The sequence below is a fragment of the Argentina silus genome, assembly GCF_951799395.1.
Source record: "Argentina silus genome assembly, chromosome: 12".
NCBI lineage: Eukaryota > Metazoa > Chordata > Actinopteri > Argentiniformes > Argentinidae > Argentina > Argentina silus.
The window spans coordinates 5,226,074-5,252,230 of NC_139666.1; the positions used below are offsets into that span (position 1 = coordinate 5,226,074).

At 45.5% G+C, this 26,157-nt stretch overlaps 1 protein-coding gene across 1 annotated transcript in view; it reads left to right on the forward strand.

Moving 5' to 3' along the window:
• znf385b (zinc finger protein 385B) overlaps positions 1 to 26,157 on the forward strand; it is an 81,736-nt gene that overhangs the window by 5,869 nt on the left and 49,710 nt on the right. The window contains exon 2 of the mRNA XM_083682496.1: positions 15,953 to 16,342. Coding sequence (XP_083538622.1) covers positions 15,955 to 16,342 — 388 coding nt within the window. The 5' untranslated portion in view covers positions 15,953 to 15,954. The remainder of the gene's footprint in view (positions 1 to 15,952; positions 16,343 to 26,157) is intronic.

Below are 26,157 nucleotides of genomic sequence, written 5' to 3' on the forward strand. Positions count from 1 at the left end.
GTACAACTGTTCCACTTAGAATATCACAAGAATTAACACAAGAATTAAAGCTATTTTAGTCAGTTGTATATGACCAGACCCTGCGTGGGTGATGTGATGTTTTTCTAAATAATTATGATAAAACATGGGCATAAACTTTAGAAGTATAGTAATTAATTTAACATCAGAAAAATGTAAAACAGGGTAAATCTGAGGGGGCATGTGGCCTTGAGCAAAGGCAGTTTAAATACAGACTGTCAGGGAATATAATACATGTCGGTTTGTAGTGCTTTTACTCCTTATGTAATGTAAATAGATTTGTTTTGAAAAGTAAAATCTAAGTATTTTAATTGCATTTTCAAATGTGTCAATTTACTGGTCTCTGAACTCTCTACCATGACGATTAACTTCTTTAAATCATAGTTGCTTTAGCAACAGTAGCAGCCAAGCACAATATCAACCCATAGTGCATGAAGGTTGTCTTGGCATATCAGACTAAGATAGATGTCCCTAATATTCAGAAAGCAATTGCAGTCTGATGATAGTTTTGAATAGGATAGGATACAAAATAATACTGAATAATATAATAGCCTACATCTTTGATGCCCCCTTAAGGCACTTTGTTTGCAGCAAAGCACAACACAAACAGTATATCAGACATATCTGTTTGTACATGGAATAGCTTTCTCTGAGATTAGAGCAGTGGATAGCTAGACAGCTTTGATGGCTCACAGGGGCGTCTCTTACCAGAGGTAGATAGCAGCCTATAGATACACTGTCAGTGTGTCAGAGACTCATTCATGGGCAGAGCAGATTGTCTGGCTTCTGTATCAAGAGACCCAAGGGTTAGGGTTAGGGTAACCCTAACCCTAACCCTAACCCTAACCCTAACCCTAACCCAAGGTCGTCAAATAGAACCACTTCATGTGAGAAATCTAAAGTGAGTTGAGCTAAGCGTTGGATTAGTGTGTCTTAACAGCTATTAACCAGGAAACAAGTTATATATATAAATCATAATGTGTGGGGGAGAATTGAACAGGATTGATTAGGGTTGATTTTGTGCTGGTGATGACCGTGGTCGGTTGGACTATGTGGCGTGTGTTCAATTAGCATACCGGTATTAGCGTATCATATTCACACAGGGTTCTGTGGGCTATATTATGAGGGGTATCATCATTTTAAGTTGTCATATCAGGTTAACATGAGAAGTGAATCTGTCAGTCCAATTCTACTTCTCTTCAAAACATTTCCCCCTGGCATGTGCATATATCTGGTGGAGTGGTGTGTGACATGGCTTTATTAACTATATTTGTCACATTATTATTCATTGAAGGATGGAATTATTTTTTTATATGATTGTTGATGACCTGTACTTGACTAGGTGGATCAGCTGAGAGCTCTTTCATCGTCATAAAATGACATTATTTTCCTCTAGCCTTGAAGCAAAGCAAACAAATAAACATTTATCCTACGACTAAACACAATTCTCGAACAATATGTCATAGATCAAGTGTAGTCCCACTGCAAGCAGAGGAAAGGCAAGGATAACAACATAACAGCAGGTATAGCATATGTACTCTGTACAGGCAGTGAAATAACATGCATTCACTGAGACAGCCATTCCCCTCATGTTAGAACCACTAACCACACTGATCTTCAAGAAGAGGTAAAAATAGGATTTATCTCTAGTGACTGGTCTGTGCCAGTCTGCTCTCCTCTTTCTGTCTCTCTGAGTGGGACCAGCTTGAATTTTGCTTCATTTTACTTCCCTGAATATCAGTGTGAACCTACGTTAATTTAAGCCATTTGTGCCTATTAAAGGGGGTACATACATTTTTCGACTTTTAAATTAATTATATATAGCCAGTGATTCTTGAAGAATGTAATTTATAAACGCCTCATGGTCGTACTTCAACTGTCTTACCCAATTAGAAACCAAAATATAAGCTTGTTTTACTCCATTGTTTGTAAACAATGTTATTGTAAACAAACATGGTAGAGCTTCAAAACATGGTTAAAACTATCATTTTGATCTCATGGATGGTCCTTGCATGGTCTATGAAATTGAGAGTGGTTAAATTTTTGTGGTTACATTTCTCCAACCCCATCCCTCAGCTGTTTACCAAAAAAGGCCGCTTTGTTGTTGTTTGAATACCAGATTGCACCTTTAATGAGTGGTCATACAAAACAAATCGTCACCAACAAGTCTGGCTACAAACCTGCCCATAGTTTCTAAAAAGACACAGACACTGATTTTGACCGACGATTTTCTTAGCCCGACCAAGAGGAGCTGGTCCAGACTGATAGTCATGTAGGTTAGATATTCAGAATCATTGTAGTGCCAGAAATAAATTACATTTTAGCTTGGTTCCAGACTTACTAACTATCACTGTGTCCTGTCTGCACAGCCTGGTTTGTTGTCAAGGCTGTAGAGTGTGTGGCCAGCACCAGAGTCTGGTCTGTGGTTGTTGAGACGGGAAAGAAGCAGACATGAGGCCAGATGCACTTGAATGCCAGAATCCTCATGTAGTTGAAGGTGAAGTCAGGAGAGACCTGCATACAACCAGTGCTGAATCCCAGTATATAGTAGGAGTCTGGATAGAGTGCAATACTGAATAAATCTTTATGTATTGTAACAAGAAAATATGTTTCTTGTTCATGACAAATATGTAATCTTTTCCATCTCCAACAGTGGACTGGATCTTTTCCTTCTTTTTCTGACCCTTTATTATCGTCTTGGAGGTTTGACACCAGACCAGATACTTTATTCTTAACCTACCTCAATGTTGTTTACAAGGAAAAACTGTCCTTCTATAAGAAGCTTTGGAATTGACCACATTCTTGAGTGCTTTAGTTTTAGTACTCATGCAGGGGGGGGGGGGTTTAGCACTCATTCAGGGGGGGGGTGTTTTAGCACTCATTCAGGGGGGGGGTGTTTTAGCACTCATTCAGGGGGGGGGGTGTTTTAGCACTCATTCAGGGGGGGGTGTTTTAGCACTCATTCAGGGGGGGGTGTTTTAGCACTCATTCAGGGGGGGGGGTGTTTTAGCACTCATTCAGGGGGGGGGTGTTTTAGCACTCATTCAGGGGGGGGTGTTTTAGCACTCATTCAGGGGGGGGGTGTTTTAGCACTCATTCAGGGGGGGGGTGTTTTAGCACTCATTCAGGGGGGGGTGTTTTAGCACTCATTCAGGGGGGGGGTGTTTTAGCACTCATTCAGGGGGGGGTGTTTTAGCACTCATTCAGGGGGGGGGGTGTTTTAGCACTCATTCAGGGGGGGGGTGTTTTAGCACTCATTCAGGGGGGGGGTGTTTTAGCACTCATTCAGGGGGGGGGTTGTTTTAGCACTCATTCAGGGGGGGGGGTGTTTTAGCGTACTCATGCAGGGGTGAATGTGGTAAAAATATACACTCACCAAGCACTTTGTTAGGAACACTATACTAATACTGGGTAGGGCCTCCCTTTGCTCTCAAAACATCCTCAATTCTTCCAAGATGCTGGGAAACATTCCTTTGAGATTCTGGTCCATGATGACATAATTGCATCACGCAATTCCTGCAGATTTTTCAGGTGCACTTTCAAGCTGTGAATCTCCTGTTCTACCACATCCCAAAGGTGTTCTATTGGATTCTGATCCGGTGACTGGGATGACCACTGACTGGGGAGAACACTCATTGTCATGTTCATGAAACCAGTTTGAGATGACTTTTGCTTTGTGACATGGTACATTATCATGCTGGTATTAGCCATTATAAGATGGGTAAATTGTGGCCATGAAGGGATGCACATGGTCAGCAACAATACTCAAATAGGCTGTGGCATTCAAGCGATGATTGTTTTTGTTTGTTACTGGGCCCAAAGTGTGCCAAGAAAACATTCCCCACACCATTACACCACCTCCACCATGACAAGGTGAACAGGTGTTCCTAATAAAGTGTTCCATGAGTGTATATGCCATGTATAAATCAGGGATCTCTGCACCATACATTTTCAGTGAGATGATCTGTCGAATCTCACCACAGTAAATAACGCCGTCATATCTTTCTTTCGCATTCGATTGCCTCACGCAATTTTGACGGTGCTCGGATTGCTCCGTCGCCACGGCTGCAGCAGCTAGTCTGCTCGTATTGATTTTGCTCTCTTTTTATAGACGTTAAGTTTGGGAGATGAGCAGGAGGTAAGTGATGCTACAGTATGTAACAAGAGTCATCACACACTGTAGTAGGTTACATAAAAGTGCAAGAGAGCCCAAAACTGCCAAAAGAGCTTTGGATGCAGGCTGCGTTTAGAATGTAAGTTGTGTAAACTCAGCCGGAGAGGGATGGTTTGGCTCAGTGACAGCTGGGAGACATTACAGCAGCTTTAATCCTTTCAACACTGACACCACACACACTAACACACACACAACGCAGAGAGGCAGAGGAAACGTACACCGGCAGATCCTTACACTGACCGAGAAACTGAGAGTAGGCTGCCGGTGTCATGCGGGACATCTTACACAACCACTACCAACGGACTCCATGACCGCTCGCTGCCTTTCCCTGACATCTGCACTGCGCTTAATCAAGGTCAATAGAAAAGGCTTTATATAGAACGATTAGAATAGCGTTTAGATATTCCCATATGTATGAGTGCGCGTTGGTAGCAGTGGTTGGACCTGTCGTTCTAGTTCCCTCAGCCTGCCCTTCCCTCAGGTAGGTGTTGTTGTCGGGAGTAACGTTACAGGGGATCAGGGAGAGTTCCATTAGCCGAAGTGAGTCCCTATTGAATCTTTGATGATTCGCCTGGATAAAAGGGAATTGTTGTAATCATGGCCGGTTCAGTGCCCTCTTCATCATCCTTTTCATTGTGAAATCACTGCAGCCTCCCAAAGCAGTCTTTAGTTTCAATCTTGGCCCTCAGCCTCGGGTTGTTAATTTAATTTGATTGTTTTTTCTCCCGTGATGGAATGGTCATGAATCGTGATTGAATATTGTTTAAGGAATTCGACTCTCATTTTCAGTGAAGGTGTGACCGTGGCTGTGCAGTCACATGTCCTGTTGTAACTCACACAAACTAATTGAGTTGCCTCACCAGTAATGGGCTCCTGACCGGACGACCTCAGCAGTGATGTCGCAACTCCGACACACTCTTGTTCTTGCACTTGACATCTCACAGGACATCAGTTAACCTGCTGTTTACAGATTATCAGTACACTGAGGATGCAAGTCAGTTAGATTAGAACTAATCTGATTGTAGGCTGGTTCAAATTAGAGCACAAAGGGCTCTGGCAAGTAGGTTACCAGCCAGGCTTTGTACAGGCTATCTGTGAGATGATTGGTCCAGGCGGGATTACCAATCCTGAGATAATTATGAGGACTAAATCCCAAATCCTGAATGCATAACAGCTGGACCGGGCCGAACATGGTCCTCCTTTTAATGCACTGTTATGATAGTGAAAATAATGTCGTCCCCCATCCTGTTTCTCCTGCCTATTTATTGAGGTGCCGTGCTGGTAAATCGCCTGTGACCTGTAATCCACTTTTAAGTCGAAAAAAGTATTACATTATGTCACACACAAGTGATCGGCTGTCCTAGTTCTGACCCCCCGGTGAGATATTAAAGAAATACAGTAGCATGGCAGTGGGATTTTAGGTGTGATAAATTCCTGGTATCGGCCTATTAATAGGCTATATCATCCAGACCCAGGTGGATTTGACATTAGTTTTTTGTCCCATTTTTGTTTTGTGATGGTGGTGAATGCACACAGTTGTTTGTGGCTTGTTCAGTCTTCTGTAACTGTTTATGTTCACTCTTGCTTTCACTCCTTCAATGTTATGTAAATACTGTGAATTTGCTGCCATCCGGTTCCAACATGGATTATTTTCTTGCCATCTTTCGAGGCCTTTGTAGTTATTCCTTTGGCTCGCCCATTGCTTTTTCACACCTGTGCTGTTTGTGGAAACACTACGATGCCCAAGGAAAAAGGTCAACCCAACCTTCAAATGTTTCGCCAATGTTTGGCCTGTTCTTGGCCCTGTCTTGGCCTCTTCCCTGGGTGGCTGGCCTGTGTCTCTCCTGGCCCGTGCCTTCTCTTGGCCCCTGCCTCTCTTGGCCCCTGCCTCTCTTGGCCCTGTCTTGGCCTCTTCCCTGGGTGGCTGGCCTGTGTCTCTCCTGGCCCGTGCCTTCTCTTGGCCCCTGCCTCTCTTGGCCCCTGCCTCTCTTGGCCCTGTCTTGGCCTCTTCCCTGGGTGGCTGGCCTGTGTCTCTCCTGGCCCGTGCCTTCTCTTGGCCCCTGCCTCTCTTGGCCCCTGCCTCTCTTGGCCCTGTCTTGGCCTCTTCCCTGGGTGGCTGGCCTGTGTCTCTCCTGGCCCGTGCCTTCTCTTGGCCCCTGCCTCTCTTGGCCCCTGCCTCTCTTGGCCCCTGCCTCTCTTGGCCCCTGCCTCTCTTGGCCCCTGCCTCTCCTGGCCCCTGCCTCTCTTGGCCCCTGCCTCTCTTGGCCCCTGCCTCTCTTGGCCCCTGCCTCTCTTGGCCCCTGCCTCTCTTGGCCCCTGCCTCTCCTGGCCCCTGCCTCTCTTGGCCCCTGCCTCTCTTGGCCCCTGCCTCTCTTGGCCCCTGCCTCTCTTGGCCCCTGCCTCTCTTGGCCCCTGCCTCTCCTGGCCCCTGCCTCTCTTGGCCCCTGCCTCTCTTGGCCCCTGCCTCTCTTGGCCCCTGCCTCTCTTGGCCCCTGCCTCTCTTGGCCCCTGCCTCTCTTGGCCCCTGCCTTCTCTTGGCCCCTGCCTCTCTTGGCCCCTGCCTCTCTTGGCCCCTGCCTTCTCTTGGCCCCTGCCTCTCTTGGCCCCTGCCTCTCTTGGCCCCTGCCTTCTCTTGGCCCCTGCCTCTCTTGGCCCCTGCCTCTCTTGGCCCCTGCCTCTCTTGGCCCCTGCCTCTCTTGGCCCCTGTCTCTCTTGGCCCCTGCCTCTCTTGGCCCCTGCCTCTCTTGGCCCCTGCCTCTCTTGGCCCCTGCCTCTCTTGGCCCCTGCCTCTCTTGGCCCCTGCCTCTCTTGGCCCCTGTCTCTCTTGGCCCCTGCCTCTCCTGGCCCGTGTCTCTCCTGGCCCCTGCCTCTCTTGGCCCCTGCCTCTCTTGGCCCATGCTGGTCCCATCTGAAAGCTGCTTTGTTTACTGGTGCCTTGTGACTGAGGCTGTTCCCAGCCCTCCTGCCGCGAAGAGTCTGTCCCTGGTCAGCTTTGCTGTGTGGTTAGAGCAAGCTCTGGGAGTCTGTTCACAACATCCCCTCCCACGCAGGCCCTGGGTCAAATACATGTGTCAAGTACTTGGAAGTATTCGAGGTGTGCATGCTTGGCTTGGAGTTTACACTTTTGGGACTATGAGTTGCATTGGAATGTTTTGTCTCTTGGTTGGCAACTGAGTTATATTAATTTTGTGGTAAGCACTCACAAAACCAATCTAATCCTCGATTCTGTTTACCACAGAAGTCAAGTAACTCAAGGCAGTTGCATGAGTCATGACCTAGCTCTACTATTTATGGGGATAGTGTGCAGGGAACTAAATATTAAAATAAAATAATGTTGCTTTTGCTCTTATTCCTAATAATTGGGTCACGTTTTTTCTGCTGTCTGTAGAGGGTTTGTGAATAAGCTGACCTTAACACCTGTGACTCGAACGTCCACAACAAAACCATCTGGCCCTGCCAGCCACATACAGACCTCTCAGTGTACAGCTCTGGGTCTGAAAGTGACATGTTTTCACGTCTATTGCAGGGTGACGCTACAGAGCAGTGTTTGCGCCAAGCACCAAGTTCACTAGTAATACTCTAAGGAGAACCCTTGCAATACATTTCTAAAATATACCCGTTGATGGTGCACTTACATCCGTCCTCGGTTCCTTGACAATGCAGCATACAAAATACAAATAATACAAGTAATACAAATAATACAAATAATACAAATACGCAGTAGTGCAATGAGGTAAGGACAAGACAATAAGTGACATAGTACAAGATAAGTGAGACAAGACAATAAGTGACATTCTCCTGCGGTACTGGAAATAGCTCATATATACAGTGCCCTGTGTAAGTAATGGGACAGTGACAGTGATTTCAAATCCAAACATTAGGAGTGTAAAGCCAAAAGAAGAAAAAATGCTTCACTGTCCCATTACTTACAAAGGGCACTGTACATTGAAATGTATTCACTGGGCGATGGATGCCTTGCCTCAAGGTGACTGTCAGCCTGTGAAAAGGAACTCATTGCACTCATACATCAGTACACAGTCGGAGTTGCAAGCACAAGGGCATGTACGCCTGCTGTGGGTCACAACAATAGAACACTTAGCATGTATCACCACAGTAGGCATCTAGATGGGCATGTTCCTCTCACACTGAGAACCCCACAGCGGGCCCTGCTAAATCAAGCAAGGAAACAGTGGGAGACTGTGAGTCTTTATATCGTAGTGAAGCATTAGGATACTTTATGATACCACATTTTTAAAATGTATTTCATTAGAATTCATTTAAAAACCTCTGACTTGCTCATCTCGCTCAGTGGGATTAATGTCACTGCTGTTGTCAGTCAATAGACAAGACTACGTGCACATTCACTAGTATAGTCAGTTTACACAACACAGGAGAGACCAGACCGCACATTCACTTCTAGCCTTGAGACGAGACTACACCTTATTATAATCAGTCTACACTAGAGACGAGACTACACCTTATTATAATCAGTCTACACTAGAGACTAGACTACACCTTATTATAATCAGTCTACACTAGAGACAAGACTACACCTTATTATAATCAGTCTACACTAGAGACTAGACTAGACCTTATTATAATCAGTCTACACTAGAGACAAGACTAGACCTTATTATAATCAGTCTACACTAGAGACGAGACTACACCTTATTATAATCAGTCTACACTAGAGACTAGACTACACCTTATTATAATCAGTCTACACTAGAGACTAGATAGACTACACCTTATTATAATCAGTCTACACTAGAGACAAGACTACACCTTATTATAATCAGTCTACACTAGAGACTAGACTACACCTTATTATAATCAGTCTACACTAGACTAGATAGACTACACCTTATTATAATCAGTCTACACTAGAGACTAGATAGACTACACCTTATTATAATCAGTCTACACTAGAGACTAGATAGACTACACCTTATTATAATCAGTCTACACTAGAGACGAGATAGACTACACCTTATTATAATCAGTCTACACTAGAGACTAGATAGACTACACCTTATTATAATCAGTCTACACTAGAGACTAGACTACACCTTATTATAATCAGTCTACACTAGAGACTAGATAGACTACACCTTATTATAATCAGTCTACACTAGAGACTAGACTACACCTTATTATAATCAGTCTACACTAGAGACTAGACTACACAGTAACCGGTCCGTTACTGAGCGTTGTTATCGGGCCAATATTGCCCAAAAATGCTGGATAGGTGACTGGCGGCTGCACAGCTGAGATGACACGGGAGGGCAGTGACAACAATAACAACCATGTCTGTGGTCTGGAATTAGAAGAATGATACCAAGCATAGCACATCCATACACAGAGCTGGGATACAGTTGTTTTAAAAAAAAAAAAGAAAGAAAGAAAAAAAATAGCCTTTTATCTTCCGCTGTAGATTGAAGACCCATCTCTTCATGCTACATCTTAACGGCCCCTCCTAAAGACCTCTTCACCCCCACTACCCCCCTGTACAAGTTTCTCTCCTGTTAATAAATTTTTTTTATTATTATTATTATTATATTATTATTATTCTAGCATTGTGACTGCCTATTGCCCCTGGTCTGAGCATTGATTACTTTATCTTATGATGACTGATGGATAGATGATTCACTTACTTAAACAAATGTATTTGTTGTAAGTCGCTTCGCATAAATGCTAAATGCCTTAAATGTAAATGTCAGACTACACATTTACTGTTTTATTCACTGGGCCACAGTTATTTTGCCAAAGGTTATTGAGCACGGTTCAAACGGCATTAACCTCTGATTGCAAACCAAACAAGCTTAGAATCGGCAAAAGCCTTCCTATGCTAAACCCGAGCCCTGAGGGAAATCAGCAGATCGCCTGACAGTTTCATCTATAGATGAGTGGATTACCTTGTCTGAAGCAATGCACTGTATGACCACACAGACCGGCATTTAATGCCAACTGATCTAATGTACAGAAAACCACACTGTCGTAAACTAACTATTCGCCTACATATTTCAAACTAACACTAATCATTTGGGGTATATTTGGTGAACACACCAAGTGTCCTTGGTGAAATGATGTAACATTTGATGGTTCATAATATTGGTGATTGATCATAAATAATGCAGGGGCTCAGAGTTCAGTAGGGTGTACACAAATTGTGAGTGTCTGCGTCATAAAGCAGTGATGTAACTTTTGGTTGTTTTTACACCAAATACATACAGAGGATAACGGGCAGCTGGGTGGAGCTGGAAAACACCATCTCTTTTCAAAGGCTCATTATGAGAGCTCTCACTTCGTCTGCTTAGTCTGCTCTGCTCACACAGTAGGGTACTGTGTGTTATAACAAGCTAGTATTCCTTATTCCCTTGCCCCCTCCATTTGTCTGCAGTCTATGTGTCTGTGAATCCGTTGTCGAGTGCTTTACAATAATTGTGACATTTGGCAACATACATTTGAATCATACATAGACATCACGCCTCATCAGGTTACTGTGAGACGTCTTGTGTTGTGCTCTTGAGCAATGGAAACCTTCAGCGATAAAGGTTCACATCACATCACTGTATGAATATAGATGTCATATTTTCATCTGGAGAGCTCCCTACTGTGGCTTTGCCTAATGCCCACACACCCCCTTCACCCAGCTGTGGGTGGGCGTCTGGGCGTGGGTGAGCTGGTATGTGCTGCCGACGCTAAGTTAAGTGCATGTGTCATGCTTTCCCAGTAGCAGTGCCCACACTGAAATCACCCTAAAATATTGTTGTTTTTACTCAACACATGCCAAGGTACACGGAGGAAACACTGACTTGATTGTGTAGTTTAGGAAATCAGACAGTCTTGCAGGCTGTTCTTCCACACATATTCTCAGAAACAACTGGCTGTAAGAGTAGCACTCTTACTCTGTGGGAACTAGTGTGAATGTAAAACAACAAATATGTTGGCAGCAACGGAAAAAAAAAAAGAAAAAAAAAAAAGGCTTAAAGTCATCCTGACACCGCATCATCGCAGCGTGCAACTGTCGGTTGTATAGGCAAGCAGCCGTGAGAGAGTACATGAGGGATAGACTTGTGATTGAGTTGGAAATCCTCTCTTTGTCTTGGTGCCTGCCTTGTCGCCGGGGCTTTGCGGCTGCTTTGTAGACTAAAGCTGGCAGGATGGGCCCTGCTAAGACCCGCCGCGTGTCGAGGGGCTCAGATCTCTTACTGAAGACCACCTCTGGCACCGGCTGGAGGGCATAGTGGAGGCCTCTCGTGGGGGGATTTCGGGGAGGTTGACAGTCAGGCATCATTTGGAGGAATCGATACCTTTGTGGTGGGATACTACTACACCACACTGTGGTACCGGTATCTTTGTGGTGGGATACTACTACACCACACTGTGGTACCGGTATCTTTGTGGCGGGATACTACTACACCACACTGTGGTACCGGTATCCCACCAGTTCACTTCAGTACTTCAAGGTTTTTTACTGGACTCTTGCTCAGTAGGTGTTATGGTGTTATTAAACGCCTGTGTTTTACGATGTAAATGTTCAGATCCGGGTCTCCCACACGGAAGACACAAGCATCTACCATTAGGCCAAGGGGACATCCTCAAGGTCAGAGGGTGACTGTTGAGTCTATACGTCTCAGGCAGGGCTACAGTACCTCATCACAAGAATGTGTTACCATATCACCTCCGCTACATGTGTTCCTGTTACGGTGCAGTGATATTCATATCTGCACAGTGTCCCTTTGATCTGTGGTGATAAATAAATATAGATCCACAGTCCTCCAAATTGATCTTGAATTCTGATGTTATGTATTTTTCAATGGGTTTTTGAATATCACTGAACATGGACTTTGACTTTGCATAGCCCGTGTTCTGTTGACACTGTTAGAATGTCAGGTGTGAAAACACCCATGCAAAACACAGCTGGAGCGTGGCTCGCTATTAATAGAGCATCATCTTTGTACCTTTGGCAAGGTGCAAGCTAGGCTACCTAGCAACTATCCAAGGCATCTGTGATCGGCTTAATAAATGGATCTCCCAAGCTGACAGGAGGATGTGTGAATGAGAAGGTGTAGACTGTCGTATGCCACACACACAGACGAACACACAGACAAACACACAGACACACAGACACACAGACACACAGAGATACAGACACACAGACAGACTTTTATCCCAGTGTGGTTTGTAAATGTTGACTTTTAACTAGGTATCTTTTAACTAGAGATTTGAGATCATACGGTGCAAGACAAATTCCTGAGCAAGGCCAGTGGAGTGAACTGAGCTTCACTAGGCTACAGGGTTGGCATGCTAATCACCTGCACAAGGTACTGGTATGTATGTGAAATCGGAGGTGAATTATTTGAAAGCCAAAGCAGTTTATTTCACTGACTACCAGGGGCAATGTTTTACTCAGGATTCATGAGTTACTTAGTTTACATTGAAAAACTAGCTAAGGGAAGCTGCTTTCCAGCAAAATACTGCAGACCTGACCTATTCTGGCTTTGCAGTACATGTCAATTGTGTGTGTGTTTTTAGCCTGTGTAGTAATTCCCCTCCTGTGAGAGAATTCACTCTCACATTATTAGTGTAGTATGTCAAAGCGGCTTATATTCCAGCCGAACAGATCGGGTACGCGTAGTAGTGGTTGTGTTTGGTGCTTGTCCCAGTCCTAGCTCCAGGGTAGTCTCTTCCAGGATCACTCACTGTCTGCTCCTGTCTGCATAAAGCCTCACATACTGTAGAGGGTTAGGGTTAGGGCCTCTCAGGGGATACATGATCACTGCCTGGCTTTTGTGTGTGTGTGCGTGTGCTGTAGAGGGTTAGGGTTAGGGTTAGGGTTAGGGCCTCTCAGGGGATACATGATCACTGCCTGGCTTCTGTGTGTGTGTGTGTGTGTGTGTCTGTGTGTGTGTGTGTGTGTGTGTGTGTGTGTGTGTGTGCGTGTGCTGTAGAGGGTTAGGGTTAGGGTTAGGGTTAGAGCCTCTCAGAGGATACATGATCACTGCCTGGCTTCTGTGTGTGTGCGTGTGTGTGTGTGTCTGTGTGTGTGTGTGTGTGTGTGTGTGTGTGTGTGTGCGTGGTGCGTGTGCGTGTGAACAGAACACATCAGGGCCTCTGCTGTACACTACCGTATATGACCTTCAATGAGGAGTGGAGACAGAATGAGCACTCAGCCTCTGAGGATAGTATTGCTAACTCCACCTCAGATACGCTTGGTAAATCTACTATTTGCTGTTTCACAGCCTTGGAGTGTGTTGAATGGATCAAACATTGCAATTTATCCGCCCAAACTTAGGCAAACCTCTGTCGTATTGCTGCAAATGTTGACAAATTACTCAAAACAACCAGGGTCTCAATAAGAAGCCTTTGTGCACAATTTAAGCTGAACTTCAATGTAAGCTCTATGGCTTTTCTGCACCTGAAGAGAAACAAGAGAGATTCTGTTATGTTGCCGTCAATAAAATACCGTTAGCAAAACACTCCTTCAGAAGATAAGCACAGGTAGGCACATGCCGTTGTTGCTGTTTCTGATGTCAGTAACAGGGTGTGTGTGTATGTGTGTGTGTGCGTGCGTGTGTGCGTGTGTGTGTGTTGACATTGGCCGGAGGTGTCAGCTAGTAATAGTATGTGGTGGTCGTAGTGGATGCCACTGGCCCTCTGGCCCCCTGGCCCTCTGGCCCTCTGGCCCTCTGGCCCTCTGGCCCCCTGGCCCTCTGGCCCCCTGGCCCCCTGGCCCTCTGGCCCTCTGGCCCTCTGGCCCCCTGTCTGATGAGATGACTGTGTAGGGAGACACGGTCTGATGCCACTGGCCACACTGGCCCTCTGGCCCCCTGTCTGATGAGATGACTGTGTAGGGAGACACGGTCTGATGCCACTGGCCACACTGGCCCTCTGGCCCCCTGTCTGATGAGATGACTGTGTAGGGAGACACGGTCTGATGTGTCCCTGCAGCTACAGGAGGAGCAAAGAGCACTGGTCATCTCACCCTGTTATCTTCTGGGAGGAAGAGGAGGCACAAGATGTCCTGTTACAGAGTCCCTTCGTACACTAGGAGGAGTGCACACAAGATACAAGGGTCAGTTACCCTAGTACACAAGATACAAGGGTCAGTTACCCTAGTACACAAGATACAAGGGTCAGTTACCCTAGTACACAAGATACAAGGGTCAGTTACCCTAGTACACAAGATGGAGGGTACACTATATACATCCTGCAACAGAGTCAGCAATTACACAAGATGAAGGGTCCACAAGATATCCTCCACAGAGTTTGTTATTGTACTAGACGGAGGTCACACTACAAATCCTGCTACAGTTAGTACACAAGAAGGGGGGCGCACGAGAGACCCTATCACAGAGTCAGTATGTACTCAATAAGGGGAGCACACAAAATACCCCCGCAACAGAGTCAGGAAGTACACAAGATGAAGGGCACAGCAGATTTCTTGCTGCAGAGTCAGTTAGTACACAAGATGAAACGGCACACACAAAATACCCCTGCAACAGAGTCAGCGAGTACAGGTCAGCTGAACACTGCGTCCCTTCTCACAGTGTCCTCCTTACTTCATCCTAACTGGGGCAAGCCAGCACCTTGGGAATTATAGCAAAGTCGAGGATAGTCATATACAGCATAAACCTCTGAATAATGATGGCTACTGGGGCTGTCCTCTGTGCTGACATGATAGCTCTTCTGTAGTTTGTATAGGATCACTGAGGGACGGCAAGCAAACTGAATGTGTGCTGCAGAGCCGCAGGAAGTTAGTGGAAGTTTATCTGGTGGGATTAGAGGCTGCAGCTGCCCACTCAGATTACAATGTCTGTGTCAGGAGGATTACTGGCCAGAGAGAGAGGGAGAAAGAGGGACACATGGCCACACATACACTAGAGTATACACACCCACAATGTACCCTGGCTCTATGACCCTTAATGAACCATGGTTCAAATCTACACACACACACACACACACACACACACACACACACACACACACACACACACACACACACACACACACACACACACACACACACACACACAGGACAGCTCATTCTGGTCAATCTAAAGGCCGGTTCCTTTTCAGCCATAGACATATACTTCCATAGACACAGTTACCCCTGCTTGCGTGGACAGATACCAGATATAAGTTTAGCATTTGCAAGATTTACTGCGAAAGCAGTGTTAATGTGAATGGAAAATATGTTTTTCTCTGGAAGGATATGGATATAATTCCCAGTTCAATAGAGCAGATATTTTTCATCTTCGCTTGCAGCCTATGTCAGCGTTTCTTTCTTTCTGTTGCAGCGCAATGTCCAGAGTTGCAACTAATTAATCACCCTGACAATTTGAGCGTTATACAGGAATAGAATTCACTCGGTTGAAATGTTTGCTTCAACTGCTGATACAGCGGGTAGATTTAAGCTGTGTGGTTGCTGTGTGTGTCTTCGAGTAGGTGTAAGTTGTGGGTAGCTGTTTGGGTAGCTGTGTGTGTGCGTGTGCGTGTGCGTTTGTGTGTACATGTGTGTGAGTGTTAGGTGTTTGTCTCTGTAGAATCCACCTGGACCCCTCCCTATGTCTCTGCTGCGTCTTTGGGTTGCGTAACAGCCATGGGTGTTGGACAGAACAGATGGGCACAGGAGGGCAGTCAGCACCCTGGCATCCTCACTCCCCGTACCCTCTTCACTCCTCTTTCCCTCCTCGCCTCCCCCCACCTTCCTAATCTCTTCCTCATTCCCTTCTAACTTCTTGTTGTCATTTGTAGGTATGAAGACCCCATTGAGTCCCACTCATTTCTTGGAGAACGGCCGGATGGCTGCGGCGTTCCCTTACGGCATCCCCTGTCTGGAGCTGATGGAGCCTATTCACAACAACAACAGCAACAACGGACATGTGGATCTTCATCATCATCATCATCTCCATCACCACCAGCAGCCGGACCAGCAGCAGACGAAGAAGCTGTTCTACTCTCTGTGTGAAGTGTGCAACATCCAGCTCAACTCAGCCGCCCAGGCCCAGGTCCACTACAACGGCAGGTCCCATCTCCGCAGGGTCAAACAGCTCAACAATGGCGAAGTCCCCCCTCCTCCTCCCACCCCAGCCCCGGTCAGTGGACCCCTGACATCGACCCTGACCAGCACTAGCATCAGTACAGGTAGGTGTCCAATGACATATCTATTAGTGCTCTATGAATCAGTGTTTTTCCCCGACCATTGATTGTCTCGGCAGGGCAGTCTCCTCCCTTCCTCCTTAGGCCTCTTTCTCCCCGGCCGGAACGTTTTTGCTTTTATTGGTTTCCATTGACAAAATGGGTGCAAGAGGATGCATCAAGAGGGTCCTTGATGTTCCTCTAGGAGCCTTTGCACCCCGCCTGGACAATAGGCTTAGAGAGAAGGGATACACTGGTTTCCCCAGCTCTGGTCCCTGGGATGTTTCTGGGTAACACTTTATTTGGATAGTCCCAAATAGGTTAGATGGTTTGTAAATGTTGATCAACTAACTATCCCGTAACCCTAACCACAACCTTAAACCTTATCTTAACCCTAAACTTAACCATAACCTAACCCTAGTCCTACCCCTAGCCGTATTAATCCTTACCCTAACCGTAACTCTAACCCTAAACCTAACCGTAACCGTAACCGTAACCCTAGCAAGCTGTTGCAGTTTTACAGAGTTGCAGTTAATAGTTCGTTAATAGTTTGAGCAACTGAAGATCATCTATAGGGGACTCTCCAAATAAAGTGTGACCTGTTTCTGACCTTACACAGATTCAGTCAGTATTGAGTGTTAGGTTTGATGTATTGTAAGTAATCCTCCAAGGAGGAAGGGCCATATTGCCGCATATTGCAAAAAAACAATGCTTGCCGGTCTGTGGTACAAAAATACCAAAGCTTGTCAGTCCCTAGGACAAACAAGGTTGAGAAACACTGCTGGACTAGCCTGCCCTGGGGAAGGGAACGCATCCACTCCCACAGTTAACTCACTCTGCAGAACGAGTGACCAAACCTTGACTCTTGAGGCGTAAACACAGGTGAGGTGACGGTGATGTGTGCTGAGGTTGTATTTGACTCATAGCCACAGCTGCATGGCTGTTCCTTTCAGTGTTGCTCTGGTTTTCACCGCTCGCACGCTTCAACAAACCCTGCTCTGAGCTATTAGTTATTCGGCCGAAAACTGAATTGCTTAACCTTTCTGTGTACAACCACGACCGACCCCAATTCTGCCTCTTGCCCCCTGCCCCCTAGCCACACCTGTAGATCTGAGAGGATTGGATTGGTATGAGCAAAGCCAGGTGGCAGTGGATCCACTTCTGATAACTTCTGATTGGCTTGTTGGAATGTTCGTCATCTTTTTTAGACCTATCCAATCATCTCACATTCCCTCAAGTGCATACTGTAGGGGTAAGGGGTTGGCTGTAGGGATTAGGGCTGGATGTGGAATTCAGTACACATTTCTGACTGGAGTGACACATCTGTCAGTTTGCAGTGATTTGGGGGTGTCTTTGATGGTATGTCGTTGGCGACAGCTGTGTCTACCTCTGCTTTTGAGCCCAACAATCTGACCACAGATGCTTGAGGATGTTCATATTGTTTTGACTGGGAGCCAAACTCCCTGTGTTGACCTACCCATGACATTTGCTTTTTTGCTTTCTTTTGACTGTGAGTAGCATACACAGCCGTTTCCCTGATTTCACGGAACTTAGATTCTACCTCAGTTCATTTGTCTTTTACTCTGCTTGCTACTAGCACCTGTTTTTCGAAGGATGTTTTACTTGCGATGACATGTGACACGCGGTTGTCTACTTACTGTTGGTTGACTCTGGATAAAGAGTGTGATAAATGACTAAAATGTATGTGAATCTAGACTGGGCCCAGGTTGCTGCCTTCCTCCTGACTAGTGCCTCACTATGGGAATCTTCAATTGAACTTGATGATGTCCCCTGTCTACAGACCAGTGCGAAATACATTTTCTATTGTCAGGGAATACAAACAGCTTTTCCAAACTAGCTTTGAGATGGTGTAGCCTTTACCTTTACTGAAGACGTCCTCAGACAAGGTAAACTCAACTCATAGACTCTATCTCCATAAGCCTCTGTAAACAGCTTGTATTTGTCCATCTGGCATTTAAGTTGTTGAAACGGTTCAGCAACTGACGCTGGATGAATAATGCAGGTTTTATGCAGTCGTGAGATGTCAGCATGACAAAGGTGATGACAGCTGCTGTTGAAGTGTATCATGTAGGTGAATAGTTGACTACGGTGTCTCCTGCTTTACACTGCCTGATTTACAAGATGGAGCTGAACAGATGTTTGATCTCCTCCATATATTCAGTACATGACACGGCATCCCTGACACAGGCGAGGAGAGGAGAGGGGGATGTCTGACGGTGTTTGCACGCACGTGTGTGTGTGTGTGTGTGTGTGTGTGTGTGTCTGTGCATGTGTGTGTTCGTGCATGCGTACGTGTGTGTGCATGCGTGCATGCTTGTGGTGGCCTGTCTGTCCCAACTGACAGCTGCTGCCCATGCAATCCTTAGGGGAGAGGGGGGATCAGGCCGGGAGAGGGGGGGGTGGGGCCGGGTCAGGCCGGGAGTGGGGGGGGGGTCAGGCCTCACGTGGTCCAGTCCCGTCCCGTCCCGCTCCAACACTCCTCTGCTCTGCTCCACACAGAGGCAGAAGCAGCAGCTCCGGCAGCATCAGCCCGCTGGTGTCCCACACACCCAAGTCCATAAACAGCAATTAGAGTGGAGAGAGCTGCGGGCTGCTGCAGGGAGCTCATGCGAGAAAAGCTTTTCATGCTACCACACAGCTGCCGCGTAATGCACTGAGCACACCGGTCACAGTAGACAGTCTGTGAGTGGCAGTAGGGGGGAGGGGGGGGGGGGGGGGGGGGGCAGTGGGGAGGGCAGTGGGGAGGGCAGTGGGGAGGGCAGTGGGGGGGAATACAGGGGCAGTGAGTGAGCTGAACGTAAATAGTCTGATAGAATGGTGTTAGTGGATCGACCCTGATCTCGACAAGTGCACGGTCCCCGGTTCATTAGAGAGGAAAACCACAGTGAGGTTGTTCTGTGGTCCAGCAAGCGCTGACATTCAGGATGTGTTTAAAAGCACACTTTTTTACCCATGCAATCAATTGGTGGAATGTGGATGTGAATGTGGAAGACAACACACACATGCACTGCATTTTTTGAATAGGATTTGTGTTGTTTATGTACAGTAACAACATGAGGTTTTTGTTGACACAACTGCCGTTATTGTTCCAATACTGTATATAGGTGTATTCATACCTTTCTGAGATCCCAGTTAAATTTTAACTAGCCTTGGTATTATTATGTGTAGTGTGATCTGGACATATGTAATTACAGCTGCGGTAGACAGTGTCTGGTGTGGAAAGAGAGAGAGAAAGGGGGGGGGGCGGGGGGGGGGGAGAGAGTAAGAGAGATGTCCCCGTTTCTGAGGGGGTTTGTGTACCACAGTGTCACTGTAACTGGGTCACCGCTCCCAACAGGTCTTCAAATTGGAAGGCTTTCACTCATCACTGCAGACTGATGTGTTTTTTGGGAGGTGGTGGGGGACAGGGGGATTCACACTTATTTCTTTATTTTTATTGAACAGATCAGAGACATGACTGGAAGGAGAGGAGAAATAGAGATGAGATTGGTATTAATTTCCATGCTGACACAGACGTGTGTTTGGGCCGGGGGCACTAACCTCTAGACCAATCGCAGGCCATGCCTTGATATATATTATTTTTAATATTATTTATATTAATATTAATATTAATTAATATTAAGTTCCAATCAGGTCGAAAGACCTCTTTAAACAACAGTATATGATGACACAATGCAATATAAGAGGACTGGTTCAGTAATTTTCTATAGACTCCATTGCTCAACAGGCTCTGGCATTTTCCAGAAACATCTACTATTGTCTCTGCCTTTACACACTTAGATCTGAAAGGACTGGATAGGCCATAAGCACAATGGTTGTAGCTCCACCTTGCTCTCTGATAGGCAAAATTGAAATATGTGCAGTCTGCCATGTTGCTCAAACCTAGTTTTGTTGTAGGGGACATGGGTGGTCACTGGGAAGGTGTTGCGTCCCATTTCTCCACCCTTCACCTGAAGTATGCACTTGTGCACTTTCCACATGGATTTAAATGGGAATTGGATTGATATTAACGCCCAATGCTTAGATCAGTCCTATGCTTTAAAATATATATGGGAAAGCGGACAAGTGCATACTTCAGGTGAAGGGTGGTGAAATTGGACATGGGCAGGGTCCGAGTATGCTAGAGTGTAGCCTGTATCTGTGATCTCATTGTCCACTGTGTCATTGTGGGTGAAAATGCAACGGGAAACCCTCCACTAGATGGCAGCATTCACATCTTTTAAAATAACCTCTCTCAGGACAATGCTTTCATGTTGCAAGATGTTATCAGCGATGTTGGCAGGCTCATAATAGGTGAACCGTCTGAACTTCTCCTATGAAGATATTCATAATTCAGATTCATAAAATGATGTAGCACAGCTCATTCACTTGCTCTACCCTTACCATGAAGTGTGCACTTGAGCACTTCCCCTGCATGAATTTCAAAGAAATGGAACGGTGTAAGAGGCTCTCTTTAAAAGCCCAGGCTTACACCCACCCCATGATTTTTAAATCCAAGCGGGGGGGAGTGCAGTGCATAAGTGCACACTTTCAGAAAAAGGTAGAGAATTGGGAAGTAGAATTACAAGTTGTCTGTTTTGCCTGTGAGCCAGGGGCCACACGGCGGCCTGTTATGTATTCATATTTGGCAGGTTGGTTTCAGATCTGCACGGAATTATATCATCAGGGAGTCGTTGGCCGGTGCTCTTCGAAACGTCCCAGCCTTCAGTGATGAGACGGCTGGAAAACCCTCACCAGAAAACGCACATGATTTGAATTATTCAAGCGGTTTCTTTTACCTTCCTTCTGCTCCATTTTGGTGGGTTGTTTCTTAAAAAAGGTTAAGTGCTGTGTAATTGCGACAAAGTAAATGCGTTTGTGATGATGACTAGTTTCATATCCACTGAATTATAAACTCAATCCATAAAGCCGTCTCCCGGATGAAACTTTAATGGCGCCTGTTGAAAGTTTGAACTGATGAGCAGCCAGAATGGTGCTCTGCTCTACTAAGTGGTGTCTGAAACAGTGACATCGCTCTTATCTGGTGTTCTGCTGCATGTGTATGACCTTAAGAAAATACACATACACATACACGCACACACACACACACACACACACACACACACACACACACACACACACACACACACACACACACACACACACATTCCCTCTGTTCCTCTCCATGATAACTCTCTCTACAACAGATGGTAACACTGCCCCCCCCCCCCCCCCACCCCATGTTTGTGGCACAACATTTGTATTTATTTTTTACCCACATAGAAACAAACTCCTGTCGGGGCAATAGAAATTATGCAAATATACAGATCCAATTTTCCGTCTGAATGCTGCGCTGCACGGACAATTTGGTATTCAAACACCATCAAACGGCGTGTGTCTGTCAAGCGAGCGGGCCTGTGCCATGAGGGACCAGCTACTGGATGGGCCTGCTGATGAGGCTGCCATGGACGACCCTCCAGAACCCTCAGTAGACCTGACTGAGCCCTGGGTTCAAATAATATTTGAAATAATTTGAAGTACCTCTTATCTGTGCTTGATTGAGTTTGCCGAGCACAATGGAACCAATGTGTAATACATCGAGAAAAGGTGCACACTCTTGACTATGAAGGTCATGATGGAGGAAGTTGTTGCACATGCACACACACACACGCACGCACGCACGCACGCACGCACACACACAGTCTATGCCCTCCATGAACTGTAGATGAGCATCAGACTTTAACCAGATTAGACTACAGAAGCCATTTAGTCGAGTCATGCAGTCTACTGGCAACACACGCAAAGGACATCTCAAATGTAATGTATTATTATTATTTATAATAATACAATTATTAATAATAATACATTATATTTGTATTGCGCTTTTTCATGGACTCAAAGCGCTTCACATGTCAAGAATATGAACAAATAGAAAATAGATCCTATAAAAATATCAATGTCACAGAACACAAATAACATAACACAGCACTATACATTGAAAGCCTGCCTGAACAGGTGAGTTTTTCGCAAGGTTTTAAAAGAGAGGTCTTACTAGTGTGTGCTCACATGAGAGGAAGGCCCTGTCCAGACACAGGACCTACTGTACAGTGCCATGGAGTATTCATAACAAAATGCTATTAGCATTTGCTTTAGCGCAAATGCTAAAATGTCTCCACCAAGTTGCTCAATAAGTTACGATAAGTCAATCTGAGTGCAAGGATACTAATTACTGTCATCAGTCACTATACTGTGATTCTGGAATGAATATCTTTGTGTTTATAGGGTCCCTGATTTGAATATGAATCAATTACACACTGTGTTGATTAGGCTGTCACTGCCAACTCAGCAAATTTCCGCTCCTGACAAACTCCTCAGTCCCTGCCAGTGACGAGCAGACCCATAACATGATGCAGCTACAGTACCACCATTCCACTAATAACACGTTTGAACTGGAACCCCCAGCTGCCCGGCAGCGATACCTACTGCTCACCTGCACTTGAGACAATTTGCAACCACCTCTGCACAGCACACACACGCACACACGCACGCACGCACACACGCACACACACACAGATACACACCCACTTTGCTGCTATATATTCTATTTATCTTGCTACACTCTTTGTTTGACTTATTGTTGTTATTACTTGATAGCATATTATGTATTGTATTGTTATTATTCTATTTCTATATTTTTTTTTCTAAATCTGTATACTGTGTGTCAGTTTGATTTGGATTTGATTTGATTTTCACACAGGGCATGTTGTGGAAACGGCGATGCGTGTGCTGAATTTGCACGAAACGTAATACTTTGTAGTAAAACCAGAGAAGCACATTATTACATATTTTTTTGCTGTATCACTTGACTTCATTGTTGCAAATACAGCTATGAGTGTGAAAAATATATATATTTTCATTAGGTTATATAGTCCAATTGTGTGGAGTGACAGGAATGATGACGTCCCATCAACTGTGCTTTTCCCTCTCAGCCATTTTTGAAGTCTCCCCGGGCCTCAGGGTAGCATACCTGAGCAGTTCTGTTCCCCCTCCATTTGTTCGGTTTGTAATGACAACCTGATCAACAGAGTGTGCAATTGATTCCTATTCAAATGAGGGACACTGCAGAGACAAGGTTTTCCATTAAAAAACATTTTTTATCAAAGCTTTATATCAATTATCATTGCACTCAATAGACTTATATCAATTATCATTGCACTCAATAGACTCAATTCAAGGTAATTTTAGAAGAGCCACAACAAAGGGGGCTAATACGTTTTCACACACGTCTTCTCTGTTTTTCATTGACACAGGAGGCTGTCTAGATCAGGTGGCTGTCTCGATCAGGAGGCTGTCTAGATCAGGAGGCTGTCTCGATCAGGAGGCTGTCTCGATCAGGAGGCTGTCTAGATCAGGAGGCTGTCTCGATCAGGAGGCTGTCTAGATCAGGTGGCTGTCTCGATCAGGAGGCTGTCTAGATCAGGAGGCTGTCTAGATCAGGAGGCTGTCTAGATCAGGAGGCTGTCTAGATCAGGAGGCTGTCTAGATCAGGTGGCTGTCTCGATCAGGAGGCTGTCTAGATCAGGAGGCTGTCTAGATCAGGAGGCTGTCTCGATCAGGAGGCTGTCTAGATCAGGAGGCTGTCTAGATCAGGAGGCTGTCTCGATCAGGAGGCTGTCTAGATCAGGAGGCTGTCTCGATCAGGAGGCTGTCTAGATCAGGAGGCTGTCTAGATCAGTGGGAAAAAAGGTAGCAAAATTAGAACATTTTGCAAGGGCAAATACTTACAGGAGATCTACAAGGGATTGGATACGTTTCAAATAATAATAAATAACTAAATAATTCATTTGATAGCGTTTCAGCGTGTGCTTTCCTCAGTTTGTAAGAATGTCTTTTTCACACAGAACACCTAATGCACACGCACGCACGCACGCACGCACGCACGCACATCTGGCATTTCACACGGTTTCAAATGAAAACTCTTGGAGAACTCTTTTGACACTGTCGAGTGGAAAGGTGGCTTTCTGGGAAGTTTAAGTGGTTTAAACTGCCTTGGATTACATATATTCATTTGAATAAAAGCGGTTTGCTTTTTCGCTTGGTGGCGGCAAAACAACCAGTGTCAACAAAGGCTTATGTTTTTATGTCTATGCTCATTAGTGCTCAACTCCCTTGTAAACGACCAGTGTTTCATATAGTCAATGCAGACATCCAGAGGACAACTACAAAGCCTTACTTTGTAGTGGCGGTATTATTATCATTACTAGGGTAACACAAACGTTTTGTAGTGGGATATTAACATTACACACACATAAGAGAGAGGGAAAGCAACATTTTGTTGAGGTACTAATTCCTTGGCAGGGACTAGTCTTCCTCATTAAGCAGCTTAGAGCTTGGCTTTCTCTCCGCACTGGAGTGGAGTGGGGCCCTTGGCACTGACTGCTGGCATGGCACACACACTGGGGCTGGCTCTGGTGCTCTCGGTCTCCACACACACACACACACACACACAGTCCTGATTTATTTACCTCTGCCACGGAGCATGCCAAAGCACATAGACAACCCCTCCTACATGGCTGCGCTCCTCCCCTTAAAAGTCTTTACCCCCTCCTCCTCATATTCATCACGTGTCTGTTTGTCTGTCCATTCATTCAGCCATTCATCTGTCTGTCTGTCCATGTCTGTCTGTTCAAAGGTCCATCCATCGATCAACTCACCCGCCCATCCATCCATCCATCCACCCATCCATCCATCCATCCATCCATTCATATATTATCCAAGCATCCATATTATGTGGGCTAAACACACAGAGCATTGAGTAGCTGTTACCACAGGATCCAGGACTGAGCTCACCTTTCTACTCTTTCAAATGGTTGTTTTGTGACTCAAAGGAGTCTGATATTGTGTTTGTACTCTTCATAGCAGGGTGTTACGGTTGGTGACCATGCTTGGCACACACTGCCAACTATGCCGTTATTATCTTATGAACGAAAGGTGTTAGCTCTTTGGTTGCAGCAGAGGTCATATTTCCTTATCTCACTGAATTGAGCAATAGGGCAAACAGCCGTGATGAAATGAAATGTTTCAACTTGGCCCTCCTGAGTTCTGATGGTGAAGTGCATCACGACACGGCTTCATTTCTTTCTTTCTGTCTTCGTGTGTGTTATTCAAGAAACACTTGAAAGCTTGTCAGCTGTCAGCATACACTATTTATGCTTGTGAATACTCTTCTCAGTCCTGTAACATAAATGCTGAATGAGCAGGTGTTGCTACACCTTCAGAATGATGACCAGATGAAATGGTGATCTCCTGCTTTGACATTAGCCCAGAGCTATCTAGTCTACACGGCCAAATATTTAGTTACAATCTCCACAGTTAATATTCTGTTTGACAGCTGATCCCAGAGCATGTTTGTGCGCGCACACAAACACAGACACACACGAACATACAAATGCAAGCACACATGCAAGCACATGCACATGCACACATACACGTACATGCATACATACACACACATACATACACACACACACACACACACACACACACACACACACACACACACACACACACACACACACACACACACACACGCACACACACACACATACACACTGCTGTGATCAGCAATGCCTGTCTAGTCAAGTGTTACTTTAAATAAGACACGTCTCCAGTCATTTTGTCACCCTGGATGCAGGCCTGATGCATGCGTTTGTGTGTATGTGTGTATGTGTGTGTTTGTGTGTGTGTGTGTGTGTGTGTGTGTGTGTGTGTGTGTTTGTGTATGCTCTCTGATGTAAGATAGCTTGTCAGTGGTTGTTCTC